Source organism: Mollisia scopiformis, assembly GCF_001500285.1.
Source record: "Mollisia scopiformis unplaced genomic scaffold LY89scaffold_22, whole genome shotgun sequence".
NCBI classification, from domain to species: Eukaryota; Fungi; Ascomycota; class Leotiomycetes; order Helotiales; family Mollisiaceae; genus Mollisia; species Mollisia scopiformis.
In genome coordinates this window covers 482775-505815 of record NW_017263602.1, presented here as the reverse complement: position 1 = coordinate 505815, position 23041 = coordinate 482775, and the positions used below count along the sequence as shown (strand labels likewise).

Genomic DNA, 23041 nt, shown 5'->3' with positions numbered 1-23041 from the left:
TCATATATTAATGCTTTCCGTATACTGAGGCTTATCCAAGTCCCAATTCCCGCTATGCGCCAATGCTGAGGTATCTCCTAAACGCCTTGCTGACATGACATGCTATTCCTTTGCTTTTCCCTTCCCATCATCGGACTTTGGCTCTTTGGCTGTTCCATTACCTTCGTGCTCATCACAATCATCGAGCCCAGCAATCTTGTGGCCCCAGATCTCTTTTGGTCCACTTCCATCAAGTCCAGTCCAACGACTATCCCATCCTTGAGATTCGTCTACTGCACCTTTCGTCTCGCCCTTTTCCGCCATGTCCTTGACATCAGACCAGAATTCTAGACGTTTGACCTCCTCGTCTGCATGTTGTACAGCAGCTTCCAGGTTATCGTATCGTCTCTTGACGGCGGGATCGACGTCCTTCTCCCCTTCGCTGACCTCCTTCTGCTTCTCAGCCGCTTCATTGAAGATCCTCAGCAGATGGGTAAGGAGAGAGCGCCGTGAAGCCTGGAATATGAACATGCGCATGATTTCATGCATGTGGTCTCTCAGATAGTAGAGGTCGTCCCCGCCGTGCGCGATGAAGCTCTCAATAGCTTCAGTCTTCTCTCGATCAATACGAGCCTGCCGAAGAGCTTTCATTAATGCTCCAATGTCAGAAATGTCTTCTGGAACAATATTTTCCTCGGCTTCGTTCCTCGAATAGAAGCTGAGTCTGTGCTGTTCGCTGGTGGGAACGCTGGATCCACGGCTCCTACTTCGTTCCTGGGCAGAATGTATGGTGAAATAATCGGGATTGAGCATGTGTGCGTTGTTCCCCTCATAACCACTATGCTTCTTGACGCGTTTTCGAATCCATGCTCGACGTCTGACAAATGAATTCCACCATTTCGGCCCATGCCATGAGAATTTTTTTGAGAACGCAAAGGAATATTCCCATCCATCACTATCGACATCATTTTCGTGATTGATGGTCCACTCCTTCCAAGCCCATTCCCATGAGGGATCAGGAACTTGAGCATTTGTGATATCCGTGGGACTAGTCTTATGGGCAACATTGGTCCATGGAGACGGATCGAGATTCCCCAGTGCTTTGGAAGAGAACAAGGGCATGCCACAGAGGAATCCACCACGCTGGTTCTCGTATAGGATGTCTATTGCAGACTTCGGTTCTTTGTGGCCTTTGGGTCCTTTTATGCATCGACGTTCAGGTGCCCGACCTCGGGATCCTTCATCATCAGCGTTCCCATTCTCCTCATTGTGGTCTTCTGGATCCGCGTCCGCATCTTCAGCTTGTTCATCATCTGAGACGTTTGCAACGCCGCGATCTTGGTATTTGGCGTATTTTCTTCGTGTCAATTCCTTTCGCAGATGTTGTGGTGTTGCATGTTTCCGTAATGGTACATCGCTGTGCCGTCTAGAAGAGGAGTCGGAGATCTCTGGAGTAAGGTGTGTGCCATTTGGAGACCGACTTCGGGAAAGTCGTTTGAGCGAAGTCGGTTGGGCAGTGTCTTGTTTCGTATGATCGATGAGATTGATTTCATGATCGTAATCTTCATCTTGGAGAGGAGCCGGTCGACGAGTGGAGGAATGTAGCAGAGACATTTCCTACCTGCGTTGAAGCATTGCTGGGTTGGATGGTGTACAGCTCCGCGAAGCTGTGGATGGCTAATGTAAAAAGCAAGCTCAACCCTACACAGCTAATCGCAATCGAGGACGTAGTCAGGAATTATAAATATTATGGATAAGGATTGATTTCTCTCTCTTACACGAACAGAACTCAATGACAGCTTCGCAATTCTTGCGTAGTGTGCAGTTAGTGCGGCTTGTTGCCTAGATGCTTTTTCACAAGATCTCTTCAAAACCCAAGCCTCACTTCGTATGATGACGCGGGGCCAGTGGGACCCGAGATGATCTGCCAACTTTGGAGGAGATCGATCCTGAAGAGGCAAGGTGCAAAAATCAAGCCACAGCTACGGGAAAAACGTGACTGCACGGACCGTACTGCGAGCCTGGCTTTTTCTTCAGGCAATGACGTTGTCGCTAAGAAGCGCTTTCCTTGTTTGGTGTGGGGTTGGGGTGAGCTGCAGGCATGAGCTCTCCATCGCCAATAGAAAAGCCACCTGCTCAATTGCATGACAATCCCGCTCCTTTGTGTCTCCTCATTTCCGCAAAACACAATTCTCTCCTCAAACCTACATCGAACTTCTCTTTAAAGTCTCGAATACCCCACGCACAAGACCACAGCTCCTCAAGCTTACTTCTTCAATCACAATAACATCATGGCTCAACGAAAGTCCAACACTGCTCTCTACCTTGGAGTAGCCGCCGCTGGTGGAGTCGGTTATTATCTGTACACGGCAGGTGGTAGTCCAAAGGTCGCTGAGAAGCAGTTCGAGGGTACGTTACACCTTGAAACAATACATTGTCTTCTTGCTTCGTGATACTTGTGTCTAGCAGTAAGCTAACACAGAACAGCCGATGTTTCTAAGGCCTCAGCCAAGGTCCAAGAGCAGATTCCAGGTCGGACAAACCAGGCACAAAAGGAGGGCGAGAAGTGGGCTTCAGTAGCAGGTGCAAAGGTCGACTCTGCTGTAGGTGGTTCTAATATTCGTCTTATTCCAGAGGCTTCTCATTGTTCTCTATTGTACTACTTTGCATGCACACAAAGTGGCGCCATTCACTTTCTATACCTTGTGTAACATTTCCCATATTACATCTCGAAATGACAACTGCACTCAACCACCTCATCCTAACTAACTTTGAACTTGCAGGTCGAGAAAGGTCGTGCCGAACTCGCAAAAGCCGAAGGAAAGCTCGATCAATACAGAAAGGAGGCAAGCGCAGACACGATGAAGAAGATCGATCAAGCAGACAAGAAGATCGAGGAGAAGGCAGCACAGGCCAAGAGCGGCATCTCTTCATGGTTCGGTGGGAAGTAAATACGACTTTTGAGAAGCGATCAGGCGATATGAAGGACGATTGATGATTACCTACTTCTGCGAGGCTTTCTGACCGGATTGGGTCTGGGAATGGGCTGTATAATACGAATATCGATGAATGCCCCTCTCAGTCTTTCAGCAGAAATGCATCCTGCCGCTGATTGATGTGAGAATATGCTAGTTTGGGTTACAAGACGAGTGTCTTTTGCTACATCAAATGTTGCCACTTCTGTTGCTAGTCTGAATTATGTGACTGGAGCTTTTCAAGTTAGATTCAACAGGCCAAATGTTGCTCTAAGCGATGTTCCAACCCATCCCATATCAAATATTCAATGACCCCTTGTCCTTTCAAAACGAACCTTATTTTTTATCGGATATTCATTTCCATTCCTATATACTCTTGAGCATGTCCCGATCAACTCTCATTTATCATCCTCGCTTATATTTTGGCTCCTATCGCTGACATCTCTCCCATTCCGGTATCAATCGTCGCCAGGATCCTGCTACTTACAGAGAACACTTTCTTGTTTCTTGAATCTGAACAGCTCATCAACATTAGGCTTCCTTTAGGCGGAGTATTTACATGTACTGCTTGACGGCGAAATCTCCAGTTAACATTTAACAGTCAACTATTGTTTTATCAGCTTGTGACAAAAAGAAGGATTGAATAAAACAATTTCCTAGATTTCCTATTTGCTACCAAGTGCGACAAGCATCTACCTTTGACAACCAAAAAAAGAGTATTTACTTTGGAGACGGCTAGATTCGAACCAGCAATCCACAATCTGAATGGTCCGCAGAAGAAGAGGGACGTTAAGCCGTTGTTTTCACCCCTTGCTCACCAGAACTAATTGACTTAGTTTGGTAAGCAAGTTAATCATCCCACTTTCCAATGTTTCTTGCGAGCTTTACCACTAAGCTACGTCCCCGATTTTGGTTTGTTGGCAAGGAATAGCTTATTTAGATTTATGGAGTAGATTTGATGTGAACTTGAAAGGGAGAGCACTCACCTGATTAAGGGGAGGTGAGTTGTGGGCTTGGGCTGTGTGTGCTGGGCTGGTCGGTTGAGATGAATAGACTGGAGATTTTATTGGAGCAGGAGATGCGGACATAGCTTCGTACACCTCGATCCGGAGTTGGAACTACAATTCCTCGCATCATCCTTTGTCCATCTCATTTTGAAGTAAGTCGAGAGTTTGGAATGTTCTGCGGGATTCATTATAACTAACAAACATAAGTGCAGCGATGACTTGAAGATTTTGGAGCAGAATCTACCTATCGCTTTTCCATGTCTCCAGAGCAACTAGCGAAGACTCCTTACGCAAGTCTCTTTAGCAACCAAGACTGTGGCAAAGCACTCTGTTTAGAGCAAGACTAGAGGACGATGAGCGACTGGTACTCGAATTGCTCGATGGCCGATGAAATTACCGAATCTAGGATATTCATACAATTCTCTGTGAGAGGCTTTGTACAATAGGTTGAACGTCTCCTAACACAGAGCTTCCACCTATGCTCGCCATCAGCCTCTTACCAACCTCGTTCGTTGCCAAGTACGTCTCGTGGTCAATACCCAAACAAGCTCTGTCAACCTCCTCGGCTCTGCGAGCACACTTCAAAGCTTTCTCCATCCTTCCCATGCTCTCGTTCAGCCTCGCAGCCTCCAGATACCTTTCCATCATGAACAATTAGCAAAGGGCGCATCTGATCCCATTTTCATACAAATGAGAAGAACAATTTGCGGAAACTTACATGCTGGCCACTTCTCTCCCTGCAACACCCTCACCCTCCAACATCCGCAGAAAGGCCATCAACACCTTCAGTTCCTGCTCACCACACTTCTGTCCACCACTTGAAACACCCTCAGCATACTTCTGAAGCAGATGCTTGATTCCCGCTCTATTTTCCTCTCCTCTCCTTCCCACCTCGGAATCAAGATCACAAGCTTGACATCCACATTCAAATCCGTACCCGCTCCCCAGATCTTGCCCCCTCCTCTCCCTAATAGCTCCAACCTCCCCAAGATAACTCAAAGTAACTTCTTCGCCTCCCTCAATATCCCTCGTCGCATGCACATTAAACCTCTCCATCCCCTGATTCCAATTCCCTTGCGCATTCGGCACACAATCATGATTAATCCTCGAAATCCCCGGAAAAACAGCCTGATAAATCTTCTCCGTCGAAAGATTAAACGCATTACTCCGGAAAATACTCAAGATCCTCACATGTTCCGAGATTGAATTCCTCGGTGAAGCAGGGCGCTGAGGTTCGAAATGGCAGTATCTCGGGAGTAAGAAAGGGAAATTCTTCGAGAAGGATTTCAGGGTGTAGTAAATTGCTTGGTTCCATCTCATGAATCTCAACGAGGTGGTAATGTGAGAAGAGAGGGACAAGAGTTGCGAGCGCTGCGAGGGAGAGAGTAAACGGGAGAGGGTGTAGATGTCTGAGGCGGATTGATTGGGATGCAGGGATATGAGGGGTCGTTCGGAGAATATGCGTGTACCGATAGGTATGAGTGATTTGGCGAAGACACCGAGTCCTTTGGGACCGGCGGGGCGGATTTCGTACATTTGTTGGTAGAGAGAAGGTGTCGTGTGCTTGGGGAGGGATATATCGCGTGCTCGATTTCCTAAAAAGGAGGTGAGGTCGGGGGTTTGAAGAGTGGATTCCGATGTGTGCTAAACATCTTCCGCTAAGCAACTTTAAGCACCTTTCGTCTTCTCAGGTATATCAAAGATTTATACAATCCCTTTCAAAAATATCTATTCGCCTACTTATTTCTGAGATTATGTAAAGGTGATAAGATGGCTAACACGTGACTCTAGTCTAGGCTCCTAGGTATCATTCTTCAATACCTAAGCCTCACCTCTCCAGAAAGCAGTTCAATCCAAGACTTTTACGTACTCTTGCTTCACATTATATTCTGAAGGGTACTGATCTGGCAGTATAGCCACGGGCTTGAGGACTCTGGACGGCACGACTTACATCTCCAATCTCTACCTGAATCGTCACAGCCTTGTGTACAGTGTTTGGCAGGTCTAGCTAGAGATCGGGCATGGCTCCCCTCCGGTTACTCGATGTTAACTCAATGCAATTCGCCGATGGCAGGTATCTTGCAGACAAAGAAAGGCAATCAGGGAAAGTCGTCCCGTATGCCATCTTGTCGCACAGATGGCTAGCAGAGGAGGACGAGGTCCAGTTCGACGATATCAAGTCTGTAGAGGTGGCCGTATCGAAGAAAGGGTTCGCGAAGATCTTCAAGTCTTGTAGGCTTGCTAAAGAGCAGGGTTTGGAGTTTGTGTGGCTTGATACTTGCTGCATTGATGTAAGTTGGATGATGAGTTTTTTTTTCCCATTCTAAACTGTCTCAGGATTCTACTTAAAGACATCGTCTACAGTCCGGAAACAATCTTAAAAGGGCAATGACTAACTCCTCCGCCATCTAGAAAGGCAACCCAGCTGAGCTACAGGAGTCCATCAATAGCATGTATCGCTGGTACCAAGACGCAGCTGTATGCTATGCGTATCTGAAAGATACAGAAGCAACTTTCCCGAGCTCAATGGAAAATGATGAATGGTTTACAAGGTACGTACTCTTGTATGAAGTTCTTCGAATGTCCGGCCAATGGGTGACGTTTGCGGGGGTTGGACACTTCAGGAGCTCATTGCACCACGTCGTGTGGAGTTTTACGACACCAATTGGCAGGCTCTTGGCGACAAACACTTCTTGAAAGATCGTATCAGCGCGGTTACCAAGATCGATAGAGCCATTCTGGAGGGTTCGAAGTCTCTGGAAGATTGCTCGGTTGCAGCACGCCTGTCTTGGGCCTCAATCCGGCAAACCGTCAAGATCGAAGATCGAGCTTATAGCCTTCTCGGCTTGCTCGGAGCCAATATGCCTATGCTGTACGGCGAGGTTGAGAAGTCATTCATGCGCCTTCAAGAAGAGATCATCAAGACCTCTGACGATCATTCAATCTTTGCTTGGAAGGGAAGTCAAAGACGAGTATCCCGGTCTTCTCGCCGACTCCTTAGACAACTTTCAGAACTGTGGATCTGTCAAGTGCACTCATTTCCGTAGGGGAAAGGGTGCTTTCTTCATGACAAACAGAGGCATCTCCATAACTCTCACCCTAATGCCCTGGATTTTGGACACATATTTGGCACGCATCCACTGTGTCGATCTGGCCGACTCAAAGTACAAGAACGCCCAAGGTGGCATGACCGGATTATTCCTCCGCCGCTTGGACGAGGATGATCAGTATGTCAGGATCAAAATCAATGACCAGGAACTAGTTCATGATCTCAGCGCTCCGCTGAACTGGGTAGACGCCACATTCAACCATTATTCCAGAGAAGTACCAATATATGTCCGTCAAGTCAAATTGATAGGACACCAACATACAGAGCAAAGAGCGCTTGGCTTTCGGCTTGGTAGCGGCCTCCTAGAAAACGATGTCAAAATAGAGAAAACGTTCCGTGTTTTCGAATGTTCCGAAGGTTTGGTATGGAATGAGGCGGAGAGAACATTGACCCTTCAATCTGGGGTTTACTATTCCGACATGCTGGCTTACCTGGATATCTCAAAGCTGGGAAAGAAGATAAAGAAAATCAAGCTGTGCTTCGACTTCGACTTCAACCCTATTTTCTCTTTCTTGCGGAATCATCTGCAATCGGCGCGAAGAATCCCTCACTGCTCACCTATTCTACAGGCGAGAAGTTGTATCCAGAAAAGGAGCAGCAGAGATGGCTGTCCTTCGCCGAACGTTTGCCGCACGACTCACACCCGCAAGCGTGAAATACAACCAATCACACCTTCACCGAGAGTAACGCGATCCGCAGTGGGCTGTGGCAATTGCGAGGGGACCGGATAGAGGGTTTAGACGTTTTCTTGTTGGGCACAGAAATAAGTGTGTCCATGAAGAAGATTACCACGGGATTTGGCAGGAAATGTTGGGAGCTTTCTATTGAGGACACGCCAGCGAGTTAGTTGCAAAAGCTATACGCTGAAGCGACTTGACTGTTTTGGGAGGCAAGTCTACACTGAAGTTGTTCAACGGCACTTCCAGGTACAAAGAAAGTATGATTAACATCCAGAAGGCTTGGGTATAGCATATCAGTACTACGACACGAATCACACAGACTTAGGGTTTGGTCATAGTCAAGTGCCCTCAGGCTTACTCATAGGCTGCTCCTGCATGCTCATCGCTTGGCTTAGGCTAACTCGGCCTCAGCCCAAGCTTCAAGCAGAAGTTGCTAACATCCGCAGACTAAACAAAACCAGCGACAGGGTATCCTAGCCCCCAATCTATGAATGCCATGTAGATTGAAATCTATGACAATATTGTTCTAGAGCTTGTAGGACAATACAGGAGAGAAGTAGATTTATTTCGAGATTCCAAAGAGAAGGGAATTTATGTCGTTCTTATACAACTCCATCCTTCGAATCATAGTCTACCGTTGGGACTTAGCCCCTTCTAATGTCCCGCAAACTCTCAAATATATCGTATTATCTCCAAATATCTACGGTATTGAAGTGAACAATTTTACCTGGAGCTTGAGCTCATGTCACGTGAAACGCTCTAGCTTCCGGATTGTTCAAAGAAGACAGTGGCTAGATGAAATTCAATAATACTTCGCAATTCGATTTTCGTATTGGTTCTTCAACCACTTCCTATCTTTCCGTCGTTAACGAGGGACTTTCAGCCTTGTGTGGCCTTGGAACCATTTGATTCGCCAGCCCTCAAACTTTTGCTGACCTCAGCCTTATGACTCAAACCCCACCAAGCCAAAAGCACAAATACTCATCAGCAAACCTCCTCGCAAACAACACAATGGCGACACCGAAAATAATTCTCCCCGAAAAGGGCAAACAAAACGTCTTGATTACATCTGCGTTGCCTTACGTGAACAACGTACCTCATCTCGGAAATATCATTGGCAGCGTGCTCAGCGCCGATGTCTTCTCGAGATACAGCAAATTACGCCAGAGACCGACTCTCTTCATCTGCGGAACAGATGAGTATGGCACAGCTACCGAAACGAAAGCCCTCGAAGATAAGACGACCCCACAAGAGTTGTGTGACAAATATCACAAGCTCCACAAAGAAATCTACGACTGGTTCGAGATTGGCTTCGATTATTTTGGCCGCACGACAACGGAAGAACAGACCAAGATTGCCCAGGATATCTTCTTGAAGCTTCATAAGAATGGGTACTTGGAGGAAAGAACAACTACCCAGCCATACTGCGAAGAAGAGTCACATCAATCGTTCCTAGCGGATCGTTTCGTGGAGGGCACATGTCCGAAGTGTCAATACGATGATGCTCGAGGAGATCAATGTGATAAGTGTGGCAGTCTGCTAGATCCTCTAGAGCTCATCAATCCTCACTGCAAGCTACACAAGGATGCAAAGCCTGTTCCGCGAGAAACAACCCACATCTTTCTGCGTCTAGATAAGGCCCAGCCGGCGATCGAGGAGTGGTTTTCGAAGTCAAGTGAGGAAGGTGGCTGGCCTCAAAATGGAATCAGCATTACAAGATCATGGTTAAAACAGGGTCTGGAAGGTCGCAGTATCACCAGAGATCTGAAATGGGGAACACCAATTCCTCTGCCGGGCTATGAGAAGAAGGTTCTCTATGTTTGGTTCGATGCTTGCATCGGGTATCCCTCGATCACGGCGAATTATACCAAGGATTGGGAACAATGGTGGCGCAATCCAGAAGACGTCAAGCTGTATCAGTTCATGGGCAAGGACAATGTGCCTTTCCACACCATTATTTTCCCAGGTTCGCAGATGGGCACTGGGGACAAATGGACCATGCTCAACCATCTATCCACTACAGAGTACTTGAACTACGAAGACGGCAAATTTTCCAAGTCAAGAGGAGTTGGCGTTTTCGGAGACGGTGCTAAAGAAACTGGAATTCCACCTTCTGTATGGAGATACTACCTTCTCTCTAACAGACCAGAGACCGGCGACACCCAATTCGAATGGGGCAACTTCATTGTAGCCAACAATAGTGAACTCTTGGCCAATCTCGGAAATTTTGTCAACCGTGTCGTCAAATTCGCGAATGCCAAATTAAACAGTACTGTTCCAGAGTTCTCAGCATCCTACGAGGATGATACATTTGATTTCCCCGCCTGGATAAAGCAAGTCAACACACATCTTGCTGAGTACTTGGCAGGCATGGATGCAGTGAAGATCCGAGACAGTCTGAGGAAGATCATGGAGATTTCAAGCTGTGGCAATGATCTTCTACAATACCGTATGGATAATGCTAACCTTGAGAACAATCCGGCACGAACACATGCCACAGTTGGATTCGCATTGAACCTTGCATATCTCCTTGCTTCCATCTGCTCACCATACATGCCATCGACCGCAGACTTAATCGTCAAGCAGTTGAACATCCCTCTCGGGCCCATTCCAGATGAATGGTCTCCAGATACTCTTAAGAGTGGACACAAGATTGGCAAAGCTGCTTATCTGTTCACGAAAATTCCCCCGGAGAAAGAGCAGGAGTGGAAAGAGCGGTTTGGAGGTACTCAAGCTGCTAGACTAGAAGAGGAGGCTGCTAAGGCGAAGAAGGCAGCAGACAAAGCTAGAGACAAGGAGCGTAAGAGATTGAAGGTTTGTGATCCTAACTTCAGACCGTAACCCTAGAAAGAAACTAACTTTACTACAGAAAGAAGCTGCTAAAGCCGCCGCTGCAGAAGTAGAAAAGACAGACAAAGAAACTGATGCTGCACCAAAATCCGAGGGCGCCACTACCGCAGAATTAGAGGAAAAAATCAAGGATACAGAGACAGAAATTCCCCTAAGAGGAAAAGTTGCAGAGGAGCAAGCTCCACCTCCTGCAGCTGCCCCTTGAGCTAATTGGACCTGGAAATGGAGCATGGATGGCGTTTTTGCGGCAAGGTGGTAGATAGCGAATTATCGAAAATCAAGAGCGGTTGCGGTTGGTTTGTTTAGTGTACGAATGGGAAAAGCTCAACGTTTTGTAGCATCGATGGCAGGTGGTTTGTTATACAGTGGATTTCAACACACTCAGAGTATGAATTACAGTCTTTTACAAATTTTCTTGAACATTGTGTTGTCATCAATATTGGTTGATTTGGGTGCTTCGCAAGTGTTGCTCCGCAAGCGTGGTTATCTACTCATCCTCCGAATCTCAGCACATCTCAAAGAGATATCACATCATCCCCTTTCTATTCCAATCATGCTATTTGTCAAACCAGCTTTTCATTCATGCACATATTGAAGCCTATATGCACATCCAACATCTCCATCATCCCCACCTCAGATAGCCATCCTCATCCCCCCATTAGCACAAACAACCTGCCCCGTACACCACTGACTATCACCCGTAGTCAACATCCCTACAATCCCCGCAATCTCATGCACATAGGCCGGTCTCCCCCCCGCATTCTCAGCATCCGCCACCAAATCCCCATCATCGACCTCCTTCCTGATCGCGCTCCCCGGCGTCTGCTCAATAAACGGCTTCAACCTCCGCTTAAACTCCGCCGTGGTCCCCGCCCACATATCCGTCTTGACCGGGCCGGGATTGATCGCATTAACCGTTGCCCGCTCAGCTAATTCCCGCGCCCAGGTCCGCGTCATGGCTTCCAGGGCGGCTTTGGTGCCCCCGTAGACGGTTTGCCCGATGAAGCCCTCGGAGCTGGAGACGGAGCTGAGGTTTACGACGCGGCCGCTGCGGTCGGTGGGGAGGTAGGGGACGACGGCTTGCATGAGGAGAAGGGGGCCCAGGACGTTGATTTTGTATTGCCATTCGTAGTCTTCGATGGTGCATTCTTCGATCCGGAGGTTCTTGGAGACACCGGCGTTGTTGACGAGGATGTCGATCTGGAATTTTCCGGTCTTGGGGTGCGAGAAGTGGTTTTTGGCTGTGGTGACGATGTGTGCTGGGCCGGTGGGAAGGCCCATGTCGGCTTGGATGACGAGGTTGCTGGTTCCGTATTCAGAGGATAGTTGGGTGGAGAGGTCATTGCAGGCGGTGGCTGAAGAGTCAGAGGTGTAGTTTAAGATCAAGTTGCATCCTTTGCTGGCGAGGTTTTGAGCTATTGCTACGCCGATTCCTAGGACTGTGTTATTGTTGGTTCTTTGGAGAATGAGAAAGGAAATCACCTCTTGATGCTCCAGTGATTATTCCGAGTTTTCCTTCCAGTGGTCTGTATCCACCAGTTGCTGCACCCCCAGCTGGAGTTCTCATACTTGTTGGTAATGTAGACTCCATTGTACCAATTCTAATATCCTAATGTCCTAATTTCTGAAAGAAAGGAGTAAGAAACGAAAATAGGAAAGAGTTTTTGGCAAATTCCCTACCAGATATCTCAAAGTGGGATATCTCAGCCCTTTTAATAGCTCTCTAATAATAGGAGTACTTGAGTCAAGACCCAAGAAACTTAACCCCGCCAAACGTGAAGGTGGGGTTAATTCACTCTCCAACCTTTTCCGCCCCCACTTTCGTACTAGCGCTCCAATCCCAGTCGTCACGAACAATTCGTGACTGACGGCAGCTCTGAAGCCTCGTCGCATACACTCGTGAGCTTCGAAACTTCTCTAAGGTAGTTTCCAACCAGAGGAACAGAAAGCTCAAGATGGATATCCGACTCTTGCACCCAAGTGACATCCCCCACGTCCAGCATGCAAACATCACCAACCTGCCAGAGAAGTAAATCCCCTCCCCTCCTCTCCTTGCTCTCTGCACAAGCTAACAAGCCAGCTATTTCATGAAATACTACCTCTACCACGCCCTCTCCTGGCCCCAACTCTCCTACGTCGCAGTCGACGTCTCCCGCCCCAAAAAGACCCTCTACGACTACCCCCGAATCGTGGGCTACGTGCTCGCGAAAATGGAGGAAGACCCTCCCGACGGCGTACAACACGGCCACATCACCAGCTTGAGCGTAATGCGCACGCACCGACGCCTCGGCATCGCAGAAAAACTCATGCGACAATCTCGTACGCCTTCCCTCTCCGTCCCTTTCCTCTATCACTCAAGCTAACAGGACCACCGCAGAAAAAGCAATGGTCGAAACCTTCTCAGCCCAATACGTATCCCTCCACGTCCGCGTCTCGAACACGGCGGCGCTACGTCTATACCGCGACACCCTAGGCTTCAAGAACGAGAAGGTGGAGGCGAAGTACTATGCCGATGGCGAGGATGCGTATAGCATGAAGCTAGATCTGGGGTTCATCCGCGAGCAGATCCAGGATGAGCAGGACGCGGAGGCGGATGAGGGGGAGCCGGTCGGGGAGCTGGGGAGTAAGGAGGGCGCGGGCGATTTGACGGTGAGGAAAAAGGATGAGGGGAAGAAGAGGAAGGTTAGGGTTGGGAGGGGTTTGGGGGTCGGGGACTTGGTGGAGAGGGATGAGAGTCAGAAGGCGTGAGGGAGGCGGGTGTGGATGTTTTCTGCATGCGTGGAGTTTAAAATGGGATTTGGTGGCGGCAACATAGACTATTTTCTGCGGAATGGAGGTATGTGCATCTTCACAGACCAAGGCTTGAGTTATGTTTTGATTGTGTGGGTTGTGAAGAGCCTAATATCTCACTCTATTGCTCGCGGCCTGAAATGCTGAGTAGTCCTCAGACTAAAGAAAGCGAGGCAAATACGATTCTACATTGTTGAAAAGCGTATGTGTTATTTGTCTCCCAAGGTATTGTCTTCATACATTCATAAGTATTGAGGTGATCACGTCCAGACGAATAGTGGAGTCGTTGCATGAATTTCATTCCCTAACTAAATGCCAAGGGCGTGTGACTAGCAAACCACAAAATCACCGCCTGGTAGGAGAGCTGAGTTGATACAGAGGTTGCTAAACCATTTCTAAAGAATCCTTCCCCATTTCCTTATTTCATATCCCTGCGAATGATTTACTCGAAGGGGTTTGTGCGGGTTCCCCACCAGGTGAGGAAGAGAGAAAGACCAACAGTCTCGAAGACTAAACCATATATCAGCATTGCTTAAGGAATTTGATAGGGACAGTCCAAACTTACCACGGGCAACGGCACCAACAGCAACGGTATCAAGGGGACGCTTCTCAGTGAAGATTTGTGCGATGAACTACAGAACGTATTAGTCGTCTTACCAAAGAATTACAGGGATGTTGGGACGTACAGATGGGGCAGAGCTGGCCATGAAGATCAGACCACCGAGGTAAGCAGCACCCTTGTACGACAGAGTTCCGGTAGCATTGATCAAGGCACCAACACCATATGATTGAACGGCGCTACCAACGAGGGAAGTTCCCCATGCTGCGGCAGCAGAGGCGGCCTCCTTTGACTTGACGAACTCCTCCTTTGAGTTGGCGGCTTGAGCACGGTGGTAAGTGTCACCAAAGACGGGACCGAGAACGGCGAGAGAAGCAGCGTGGTTGAAGATCGTGCCGAGAGCAATGGCAGATGGCTTGACAGGTGGGAGATCTAGATGTGAAAGGTCAGTGGAAGTTCAACGGATTTGCAATAGAGTAAAGAGCTTTTGTGAAGCTTTCGACATTGTTCAAGCTCTGATTGCCCCAGAATGAGCTCAAAAATCAACAAATGTCGTCACCGGGCTTCCCGCAGCTTCAAGCAAACAGAACAGAATACATACAGTGGAGAGACATGATTGCGTATGTGTGAGGTTGTTGGAAGATGTTAATAGGAGGTTCTTCAAGTACTTGGATTGATGCCAGTTTGACGTTGTTGATGAGAAGAGAACGGGGAGGAGGAACAGCGTGAGGTTATTATGTATGGGAGGGAAGGTGAAGGAGACAAGCTAGTAGCTAGGGTGGAATTGCCCGGAGCAAAAGTGGCTGGTGAGGGAAGGCACGATTTTCTGGCGAAGGGGATGACGTGGGTTCAGATGCATCCAGCCTTGGAAGGTACGACAGGGGTGATGGAAGCGATTCATGTACGGGGCACTTTCTCTTGTTCTCGATCAAGCCAACGCGGCAAAGGACCTGGGTCCGACAATTCCCATGCTGCAATGCCAAATTTCCCCATTTCATGGCGAATATCAATATGACGTAGTAGAGACCTTCACCCTTGGAGTTTACTTCATTTCACGAGCAGTTTCATGTTGCCTCAAAACCCTCGAATCTCTCAATTGAGTTTAGGGAGTTGGTGGCACTTGTCACGAGCTGAAAAGAATTCGGTGTTTGGGTGTGGGGTAGCTGTCAGGAACCTTAAAAGCATTACATCACTGTGGCTAATCTCTCGACGAATCGGACCAGGGTATGAGTAGGTCAGGTGATGCGATTCATATTGACAGCTTCCATTTGGAACGAAAGTTTGCACTTTGAGTTGCAAGTCGTGATAGCTTCATAATTACTAGAATAGTCTAAAAGCTGAAAAGTTTGAAGGAAGACACTGGAAACTGGACTGAATGATCTGAACTGCCAAGCCACATGCCGATACTGACGCCTCCAATTGGCGAAAAGCTAATCTCGACCACCAAAACATTCAACGGATTATCTTGGACATCGCAACAGCAAGATGGCACCTTGAACATAATATCATATGCCTGAAGCAAGAGAACAATTACTACCTGGAGATCCGATAGACAGAAACAGAAGACCCCGTGGCTTCTGTGGCATCAATCTTCTCATGTGAGAGCATGCTTTCATTTCCCGTCCGAAGGCTCATCAGACTCCTTAGTCCCGTCCTTTTCGTAGCTACGGTTTGCGTTGCATTCTTCGTCATTATGGGTGAAGCACCAAAGCCAGAGGAGGAGTACCTCAAATTCACAACGGTTACGGGATATTTCCAGCAAGATGATCCAGCTACGAATCCCAAAGCATTTGATTATGTGAGTGGATAAAGTTGATTTTAGGAGCTCTGTTACTAATTTTCTCAGGCTACAACCAACTTTGGTCTGATAAATCGTGCATATGACACAGATGCAAATTTCGATCCAGAAGGAACCAAAACTCAATGGCAAAAGTTCGACCATCATGTCACTCAGATAAACCATGAGAGCGACTCAAATACTCAATACAAAGTCTTGTACAGTGCGTATGCCATGTTCAAAGCTAGAGCGCTTACTTATCAAATACAGTGGGACGCCATGGGCAAGGCTATCACAACGCTGCAGAATCTTATTATGGCACCGAAGCGTGGGATGTTCGTGAGATCCAAACTCCATTCTTGGCCCATCTAATAAGTTTAGTGTTACTGGTCCCTACAAGACGGCAACGAAACAAGTACATGGGCCGACGCACTCCTCACAGACATCGGAATCGCAGAAGCAAAAAAGGCCAATAAGTTCTGGCAATCTTTGATCTCAGACCAAAAGATATCAACCCCTCAATCATATTACACAAGTCCACTACTTCGCTGCATGCAAACAGCCGAGCACACCTTCACTGGGCTCACTCTCCCAGCTGATCGGCCCTTCATTCCAATGATCAAGGAACTCGTTCGAGAGGTAATCGGCGTCCATACCTGCGATAGACGAAGTACCAAGACAGTGATACATGGAAAATATCCCAATTGGCCTTTCGAAGAAGGATTCGCTGAAGAAGATGAGCTTTGGAGCGCCACGCTGAGAGAAACTGCCGAAGCGCAAGATCAGAGAACGAAAGTGGTTCTCGATGATATATTCTCGAATGACGAGAATACACATATCAGTATCTCCAGTCATTCAGGCGAGATTTCGTCTATTTTAAGAGGTCAGTAATTATCCTGTCTCGTGAACTCAATGCATGATGCTGATGATAAGCAGTTCTTGGACATCGAGCTTTTGCATTGAGTACTGGACAAATGATTCCAGTGCTGGTGAAGATTGAGAAAGTCAAAGGAACACTGCCCCCTGTGGTGAAGGCGCCGTGGGATAAGCCGAAGACTTGTGAAAAGCCGCCTGCTATGCTGTAGCTTGTTGGATGAGACATCAATAGAGGTTATCGACCATTTCTGGACCGAGTCATCTCGATGCTTTGATACAAGTGATGCTCGAGCCCTGAATCGTAGCTCCCGCAAGTGCACTGCATGATCTTGTTGTCCAAAATCTATGTCGTGTACTTTGTCCGACGTCGTTTTCCACACTAGATATGCAGAAGATTCGGTACTTGTGCGGTTGTGAGACATGAGAGACAGGCGAGGCTGGCACATTTGCATTTCACTCAATGTCTGTGATATTAATGGACTCTTTCCCTGTCTTTGGCTTGAGTGTCGTCAGCTGGGTACTACTTCAGTGGAACATTCGAATGCATAGAAAGTCACGCGAAAAGAGCGTTGAAGTCATAGTTATACTTTTCATTCTGTCTTCCTTTGTTTTTGAAGTAGCAAGCGCTACCACTCAAAATAATTTCAAAGGCAATGCAGCCCATTCAAGAGCTTCTCAAGAATTCGGATCCACCCAACGCCATTTCATGAAACAGTGAACCCAACCCATATATACCAGAATCAAATCTCGATCATCAAATCCTACTTAGGAAACAATCTATCTTCAAATCCCAACCCTGCACAGCCCAACTTCATTTCACGAGAAGACCCAATTGCAAGGCCGCCAGCAGCGCAGCAATCGTCCCCATACTAAAACTCAACAGCGCCACAACAACAAGAGACCACAACGGCACCAACGGCCCAGGTTTCTGCCGCGGTGCCGTCTCCAGAGCATAAGCACCCACCATCTTCTTAATCGGCTTAACGCTCTCCCTCTTCCTCGTCTCAACCCCTCTCTTCAACCCCGGCAACCCATCCATACTCTGCGAATTCTTAAACGCCCAATACCTATCCATATCAGCATCTCTTCCCCTCAACCAATCAAAACAAGAAAAGAAAGAAAAAAACTCACCTCTCAATCCCATCCTTCTTATTCCCACTCACCTCACTCGCAACCCTCTTCTCAAAAAACTCATTCAACGTCGGCCGAAACGCCCTAAAATCATAAAACGGCATACTAAACCCACACGAACTGCCCACCTGATGCACATGCACCAGGATAATCGCTCTCGTGCCCGCTATCGCATCGACTCTATTCTTCTCCACAAACTCATCGAACGGTCGGGTGCCGTACTCTAGCACTTCGCCGTTTCCCCAGAGACGCACGATCTGGGGCGCGCCTTCGAAGGCGTTGAATTGGATGGTGATGCGGCCGTTGCCGGGCTCGTGCAGGTGTGAGATGGATTCGACGCCCGAGCCGGTGAGGTCGATGTACCAGAATGTTTTGTTGTCGAGGAGCCCGAAGTAGGGGCCGCCTTTTGGGGAAATGTTAATGTGGCCGTCCGGGGAGAGGGGTGCGGTGGCTACCCAGAAGACTTTTTGTTGGAGGATCCAGGTGTGGAGGCTTGTGGGGATGGTTTCGTAGAAGGCGCCCATGGTGGAGTTGTTAGTTTAAAATATATTCGGGAAGGTGTTGGTATAGAGGAGAGATGTAGTATGTGAGGATGAGGGATGATTCAAGGTGACTTCGTCGTCGAGGTGGGGTATTGGTGAGAGAGGAGGGATAGGTAATGTGGCAGTGAGGATAATTGACTTGAGACCTTTTATTGTAGAAGGTGTTGGTGGTGAGAAGGATGGTTTGAGGGTAAGATTCAGAGACTCAAGACCCTTCTGTCGTAAGCGATGAGGAAGTTCGATAGTCTACAGAAGCACTCCGAGATCGGTATGTACATGTGCAAGGATGTTGGTCTGCAGGTTCGCTGCACGTGGATGTGTTCTTGCCTCAATCGCCAAAGTCTCGTTGGCTTCATAAGCAGAGTATATAAGAAGAGTATGTTTTTATTGAGAACTCGTTTGTTGTAACTTGAACGAACGAGACGGAGTTGCGGAGGAAGGTGGGGTGAATAAGCGGGGTTTAGCGAGGTTGACAAAATATCGTGAGATGCCCTCGATCAATTGACTTATTCAAATGATATAGATCTTTAGTCGAAGCGCACTTTATGTTCCCGGACCGTTGATCGGAATGATCAGAATCCTACTTTCTTTAGAGTACACCAAAGGCATTTCTCAAGGATGGAAATCGTAGCCTTACATATGGAATGCTTGGATGGGGTACCACCGCAGCCGAAGCGACAGAAGTTTCGTTACAGCCAAGTAATAATGAGGGATAAAAGAAAATAGCTTCATCAAAGCTATGTTAATCTGTGAAAGTTGACAAGAACAGTCGTGTGAAAGAACGGGATGAGGTTAAACTGTTTTCGCTATCGTGATTGGCTCGAGAGCGGTAAATTTCGAGACAGCTGAATAAAAGCGGGGCTTAATTGGCGACGCGATCCAAAGACCCAAAAAAAAGAATTGTAGAAGACCAGCTTCTACTTGTGGCGAAAATCTTGAGGTACCCTGAATCCCTCGGTTTCTATCTACATCATAACGTAAACCTTCGCAAACACGAAGCGGACGTTGTGACCCGGTCCTTTCGGACAGCAATGGGCCCTAAGAGCCACACCAAAGGCAATTGTCCGGGGTTGACTTCGTCTCGTGACTCCGGGATCAGGTAAGACATAGCTTTAAAGCTGTGTAGATTTTTATTATGCGAGCCTACCAAAGCGCCAGTACCATAGGTAGTAGATCAGTATCAAAATTTGGCATAATTAAAACTATATACCATAAAAGCGAACAAGGCTGAGAGCCAAGCGAGCTTTAGCACGCTAGTGCTTTATCGAAATCTCTGGACCTTCCTAGCTAGCAACTACTTTATATTCGTCAAAGTTTCACAAATGCTTCTACTATGCAATGAGCATCATAAGGGAGTCGGACTGAGGGATTGAAATGCAATCATTTGCATTCAATTTGCTATCAACTTCGCCTTCGCATTAACACATACGGAAAGCAATCTCCGCTGTCATTTATCCTCAAGTCATCGCAATGCCGCCCAACACGTTTGACGAAGTTCTGGGTTTGGAAGAGGAGTTTTACGCTACTGGATTTCAGCAAGGACTAACAGACGGACTCAAAGCTGGGAGGATCGAAGGCCGAACATTTGGACTTGAGAAAGGCTTCGAGAAATACGTGGAGAGTGGGAAACTGCACGGCAGATCGCTTATATGGTCAAATCAGGTTCGCTCCTCTAAGTCGACCGCTCAGCAAAAGCGAGTAGTCACAGACACACCGATACCACGCCCCAGCTCGCCCGTGTCTGAGCCTGCCACGTTATCACCAACGTCACTTCCACGTCTTCCCAGCAATCAACGACTGTTGAAACACATCAAAGTTCTACACGCTTTGTCGGAGCCAGAGAGCCTGTCTACTGAGAACGATGAGGAATCTGTGACAGATTTCGATGATCGACTGAAGAGAGCTCAAGGGAAGGCAAAGGTCATCGAGAGAATTGTGGGAGGGGCGAATGGTGACAATATGGGAATTGGTGCAGAGCTCTGAAAAATAGATGTCTGCCCCACCTTGTGTATGATCAATGCTTGACCCATCACTTTAGTGCCTCTTGAATGATTCATTCTGAAAATCCTATTCAGATGTTTGCTCACTCTGTGAGTACTCCATATCTACAGTCTACTTATTCCAAGCACTCTGAACTCCCCGCAAGTCGGCCCCAGATGCTGATATCCCTCCAAAGTGAGCCACATTGTTCTGACTCTACCAACCTGCAATTCTTGTATGTGCGACAATCATTTGCTGAGCGAGTCCCACCACTTAAGCTGACGCTCGAACGTTTCCTTTTGTCCCTTTTCCCCCAATACCCGTTCCACATCCAATCCGAGTACAGCAGTGTAGGAACAAATGCCTAGACAGGTAATATTCTCTCGTGGGATAATCGTGCGGGTCAAGTTTGCGATCCAAAGGCAAAACTTCCGGTCAAATGCCAGAATACAAGCTTCGATCAGCTCTGTGACGTCCCGAGCATGACACTTTTTCGTCCAAGGGTGGGTCTCGAGAGCCCTCAAGACTATCGCGCGCTCGCTCTGGAGAAATTTAAAAGCAATCCGTCGTGCATTTTTGAACTATTTCGTGTCAGCAATGAAATAACTTCTCGTCATAAAAATGATCTAGCCAGATGCTCAAAATCTTTACTTACAAGGACTGGCTTATTCTCTTCATACATTGAGTCAATCTCAAGTACCAGCTTCTTGTCGGACACTGTGAGTCTCTTCTTCCACTTCGGCTCTAGAGCCCGACCAGTCCGCCACGATTGGTACTCTAGTTCCGGAAACCGATCTGAGGTCTGCAAGTAAGAGGCTGCTTGATCCCGGGTTCCATGAGTACGTCGGATGATCTCCTTGGCAAACTTCAGGCATGGAATGTTGCAATAGTTGCCGATTTCATTTATGCCCCAGCCTTCCCCTTCCCCTTGGCTAAGGAACTTGTATCTAGGACCAAATTGATCATTGTACCAGTCAGTAACCAAGCGGTTTATTACAACGGTCATCTCCTGGTGAAGTCTCTTCTTGGTGTCAATGACCTCGTCCGCGTGACCTCGCTTCATTCCCTCTTCGTAGCCTACAGAATATTGATCATAACTTTCAGCGGCCTCGAGTTTCTGCTTCGCCTTCTCAAGTGCTGAAGAAATGGATTTGTTCTTCATCTGGAGATCCGATAGCGCTGCATCCAAACTTTTCACCTTCGAATCTGAGCTGTCATTACTGGCTCGAAGGGTGTTATTCTCTTTCCGAACGGTCTCGAGGTCTGCCGAGGGGGCCTGGAATGTGGTTCGCCAGAATGTGAGCTCATTGCGGACCGATGCTAGCTTCGCGAGCTCTGATGAGTTCTCTTCATTTTCTTGCGCGAGTTGTCTTTCCCGAACTTTGAGACTTTCATAGCGAATTGAGAGCTCATCAAAGTCTGACCGGACTTGGTTCTTCTCGCCGTTCGATGCCACCAAGTCGGACTTTGTTGCTTCTAAGTCGTTTTCCAACTTGAACCTATCCTTCTCCTCCAGGTGCAGCTTCTCCGCGGTACTCTCCAAGTCTTCAAGGATCTGGTTCTTAGCGGCATAGGCGTCGTCGAGTTCAGACTGCGCGGCCTCCTCCAGGCTGTCGTGTTTCTCTCGAGAGGCTTCGAGGTCTTTTTTCAGCTTTTCGACCTCTGTTGAGAGATGATTGACTTGCGCCAAAGCTGCTGTGAGATTATGTTTCTCAGGGCCCGCGGCCTTCACGCTGCCCTCTGCTTCTTCGAGTTTAGTCTGAAGCCTGGCGATCTCAAGCTTTTCCAACTTCAAGGCTCTTTCCTTCCTGTTCAGCTTCGAAAAGAGCGTCGTGATCTCGACGTTCAGCTCCTTACGCTCGCGCTTTAGTTGATCTCTGAAGAATCTTGACTGATCGAGAGCCATCTCCTTGTCGGTCTCGAGGATAGCCATGTTCTCTGTTCCTTGCTTGACTTCTTGGTTCGCTGATAGGAGCTGCTCTTGAATGTCGGTCATAGCGTCTTCGTGACGAGACTCGGTTTCTGCTCTCTCAGCTAACAGACGTTGATATCCGGTCTTGATAGCATCGATTTCCAGCTTAGACGAATTGCGCTGTGCTTCGAATGTCATCAATATCTCGGAGAAACCTTCGACAGCCAGCCCAGCCTTGTCTCTGTTAACGACATGATCCGCGTTCAAGGTATCCAAATGGTCGAAACGGTCGAAGATGGCCAGATCTCTTGCTCTCTTCTGTATGATGTATCAGCAAATGTCCACAGAAGGTCAGAATGTTTTGAAATTGACTTACTGGATCTGGCGCGTCATCATTGACGGCTGCTCGTCTCTTACGAGGTTCTCTTGAGTCTGCCATGTTCCGTGTCGCGATGCGATTTGCAAATGGTTGTGGTTGATGGCGGAAGAAGTAATGGGAAAGGTGGTGGGAAAGTTCGCGAGAAAGAGGTCGAAAGCGAGAAGGTCGGAAGAACCCTCTTGTTGCGTGCAAAGTCAGGACGCTAACCAAATCAGCTCTATCGCCTTTCTCCTTAAGCTTTCTTGATAGTCACCTTCGTCATTTTGGGATCCCGTGATCTTTTAAGCCTTATGATAAGGCCCTTCAACGTACATTTACTATCATTCTCTTTACAATTCCTACAGCCGACACCTATACAGTGCCATACGTGCCTCTATGTACCTAATTGCTACGTTGTTATCTTGTTGCCGAGATAACTCATTACTCAAGTCGTTGCTGAAAGCCTACGTGTCTCAAGCCGTAGTAGCCTTACGAAGGCTATAAGTTACCAAATCA

General features: G+C 47.7%; 12 protein-coding genes and 1 pseudogene across 13 annotated transcripts; 6 read left to right on the top strand and 7 right to left on the bottom strand.

Moving 5' to 3' along the window:
* Position 1: 1 nt before the first annotated feature.
* Positions 2 to 1889, bottom strand: LY89DRAFT_624284 (uncharacterized protein). Its single transcript, XM_018211042.1, has 2 exons — positions 1758 to 1889; positions 2 to 1688 (listed from the first exon to the last, which is right to left on the bottom strand). Exon 2 carries the CDS (start codon positions 1591 to 1593, stop codon positions 103 to 105), a length of 1491 nt encoding a protein of 496 aa, XP_018066344.1. The 5' UTR covers positions 1594 to 1688; positions 1758 to 1889; the 3' UTR covers positions 2 to 102.
* A 381-nt stretch (positions 1890 to 2270) lies between these two features.
* Positions 2271 to 2930, top strand: LY89DRAFT_673783 (uncharacterized protein; the record flags this gene model as incomplete). The annotated part of the gene is made up of 3 exons (XM_018213388.1): positions 2271 to 2388; positions 2467 to 2582; positions 2763 to 2930. The coding sequence occupies 3 exons, from the start codon at positions 2271 to 2273 to the stop codon at positions 2928 to 2930; spliced, it is 402 nt and encodes a 133-aa protein (XP_018066343.1).
* Positions 2931 to 3680: 750 nt separating this feature from the next.
* On the bottom strand, positions 3681 to 3859 carry LY89DRAFT_t61 (annotated as a pseudogene). Its single transcript has one exon. The product of its transcript is annotated as a tRNA-OTHER (tRNA).
* Positions 3860 to 4304: 445 nt separating this feature from the next.
* Positions 4305 to 5497, bottom strand: LY89DRAFT_673782 (SET domain-containing protein; the record flags this gene model as incomplete). The annotated part of the gene is made up of 3 exons (XM_018213387.1): positions 4305 to 4363; positions 4462 to 4598; positions 4680 to 5497. The coding sequence occupies 3 exons, from the start codon at positions 5495 to 5497 to the stop codon at positions 4305 to 4307; spliced, it is 1014 nt and encodes a 337-aa protein (XP_018066342.1).
* A 161-nt stretch (positions 5498 to 5658) lies between these two features.
* On the top strand, positions 5659 to 7008 carry LY89DRAFT_653565 (uncharacterized protein; the record flags this gene model as incomplete). The annotated part of the gene is made up of 3 exons (XM_018212258.1): positions 5659 to 6252; positions 6374 to 6504; positions 6534 to 7008. Exons 1-3 carry the CDS (start codon positions 5983 to 5985, stop codon positions 7006 to 7008), a joined length of 876 nt encoding a protein of 291 aa, XP_018066341.1. The 5' UTR covers positions 5659 to 5982.
* A 1718-nt stretch (positions 7009 to 8726) lies between these two features.
* LY89DRAFT_722376 (methionyl-tRNA synthetase) lies at positions 8727 to 11007 on the top strand. Its single transcript, XM_018218724.1, has 2 exons — positions 8727 to 10564; positions 10620 to 11007. The coding sequence occupies exons 1-2, from the start codon at positions 8762 to 8764 to the stop codon at positions 10803 to 10805; spliced, it is 1989 nt and encodes a 662-aa protein (XP_018066340.1). The 5' UTR covers positions 8727 to 8761; the 3' UTR covers positions 10806 to 11007.
* Positions 11008 to 11026: 19 nt separating this feature from the next.
* Positions 11027 to 12366, bottom strand: LY89DRAFT_688467 (NAD(P)-binding protein). Its single transcript, XM_018215711.1, has 2 exons — positions 12083 to 12366; positions 11027 to 12033 (listed from the first exon to the last, which is right to left on the bottom strand). The coding sequence occupies exons 1-2, from the start codon at positions 12165 to 12167 to the stop codon at positions 11234 to 11236; spliced, it is 885 nt and encodes a 294-aa protein (XP_018066339.1). The 5' UTR covers positions 12168 to 12366; the 3' UTR covers positions 11027 to 11233.
* Positions 12367 to 12555: 189 nt separating this feature from the next.
* LY89DRAFT_594028 (acyl-CoA N-acyltransferase) lies at positions 12556 to 13348 on the top strand (the record flags this gene model as incomplete). Its single annotated transcript, XM_018209780.1, has 3 exons — positions 12556 to 12629; positions 12681 to 12919; positions 12978 to 13348. 3 exons carry the CDS (start codon positions 12556 to 12558, stop codon positions 13346 to 13348), a joined length of 684 nt encoding a protein of 227 aa, XP_018066338.1.
* A 324-nt stretch (positions 13349 to 13672) lies between these two features.
* On the bottom strand, positions 13673 to 15056 carry LY89DRAFT_688466 (DUF1761-domain-containing protein). Its single transcript, XM_018215710.1, has 4 exons — positions 14551 to 15056; positions 14077 to 14381; positions 13956 to 14022; positions 13673 to 13900 (listed from the first exon to the last, which is right to left on the bottom strand). Exons 1-4 carry the CDS (start codon positions 14561 to 14563, stop codon positions 13833 to 13835), a joined length of 453 nt encoding a protein of 150 aa, XP_018066337.1. The 5' UTR covers positions 14564 to 15056; the 3' UTR covers positions 13673 to 13832.
* Positions 15057 to 15248: 192 nt separating this feature from the next.
* Positions 15249 to 17120, top strand: LY89DRAFT_688465 (phosphoglycerate mutase family protein). Its single transcript, XM_018215709.1, has 5 exons — positions 15249 to 15747; positions 15796 to 15949; positions 15997 to 16061; positions 16108 to 16609; positions 16663 to 17120. The coding sequence occupies exons 1-5, from the start codon at positions 15643 to 15645 to the stop codon at positions 16809 to 16811; spliced, it is 975 nt and encodes a 324-aa protein (XP_018066336.1). The 5' UTR covers positions 15249 to 15642; the 3' UTR covers positions 16812 to 17120.
* A 293-nt stretch (positions 17121 to 17413) lies between these two features.
* LY89DRAFT_699961 (uncharacterized protein) lies at positions 17414 to 18257 on the bottom strand (the record flags this gene model as incomplete). The annotated part of the gene is made up of 2 exons (XM_018217092.1): positions 17414 to 17687; positions 17734 to 18257. 2 exons carry the CDS (start codon positions 18255 to 18257, stop codon positions 17414 to 17416), a joined length of 798 nt encoding a protein of 265 aa, XP_018066335.1.
* A 1297-nt stretch (positions 18258 to 19554) lies between these two features.
* LY89DRAFT_688461 (DUF1715-domain-containing protein) lies at positions 19555 to 20317 on the top strand. Its single transcript, XM_018215708.1, has one exon. It carries the CDS (start codon positions 19746 to 19748, stop codon positions 20256 to 20258), a length of 513 nt encoding a protein of 170 aa, XP_018066334.1. The 5' UTR covers positions 19555 to 19745; the 3' UTR covers positions 20259 to 20317.
* Positions 20318 to 20385: 68 nt separating this feature from the next.
* Positions 20386 to 22606, bottom strand: LY89DRAFT_722369 (uncharacterized protein; the record flags this gene model as incomplete). The annotated part of the gene is made up of 3 exons (XM_018218723.1): positions 20386 to 20836; positions 20911 to 22485; positions 22544 to 22606. The coding sequence occupies 3 exons, from the start codon at positions 22604 to 22606 to the stop codon at positions 20504 to 20506; spliced, it is 1971 nt and encodes a 656-aa protein (XP_018066333.1). The 3' UTR covers positions 20386 to 20503.
* Positions 22607 to 23041: the final 435 nt, after the last annotated feature.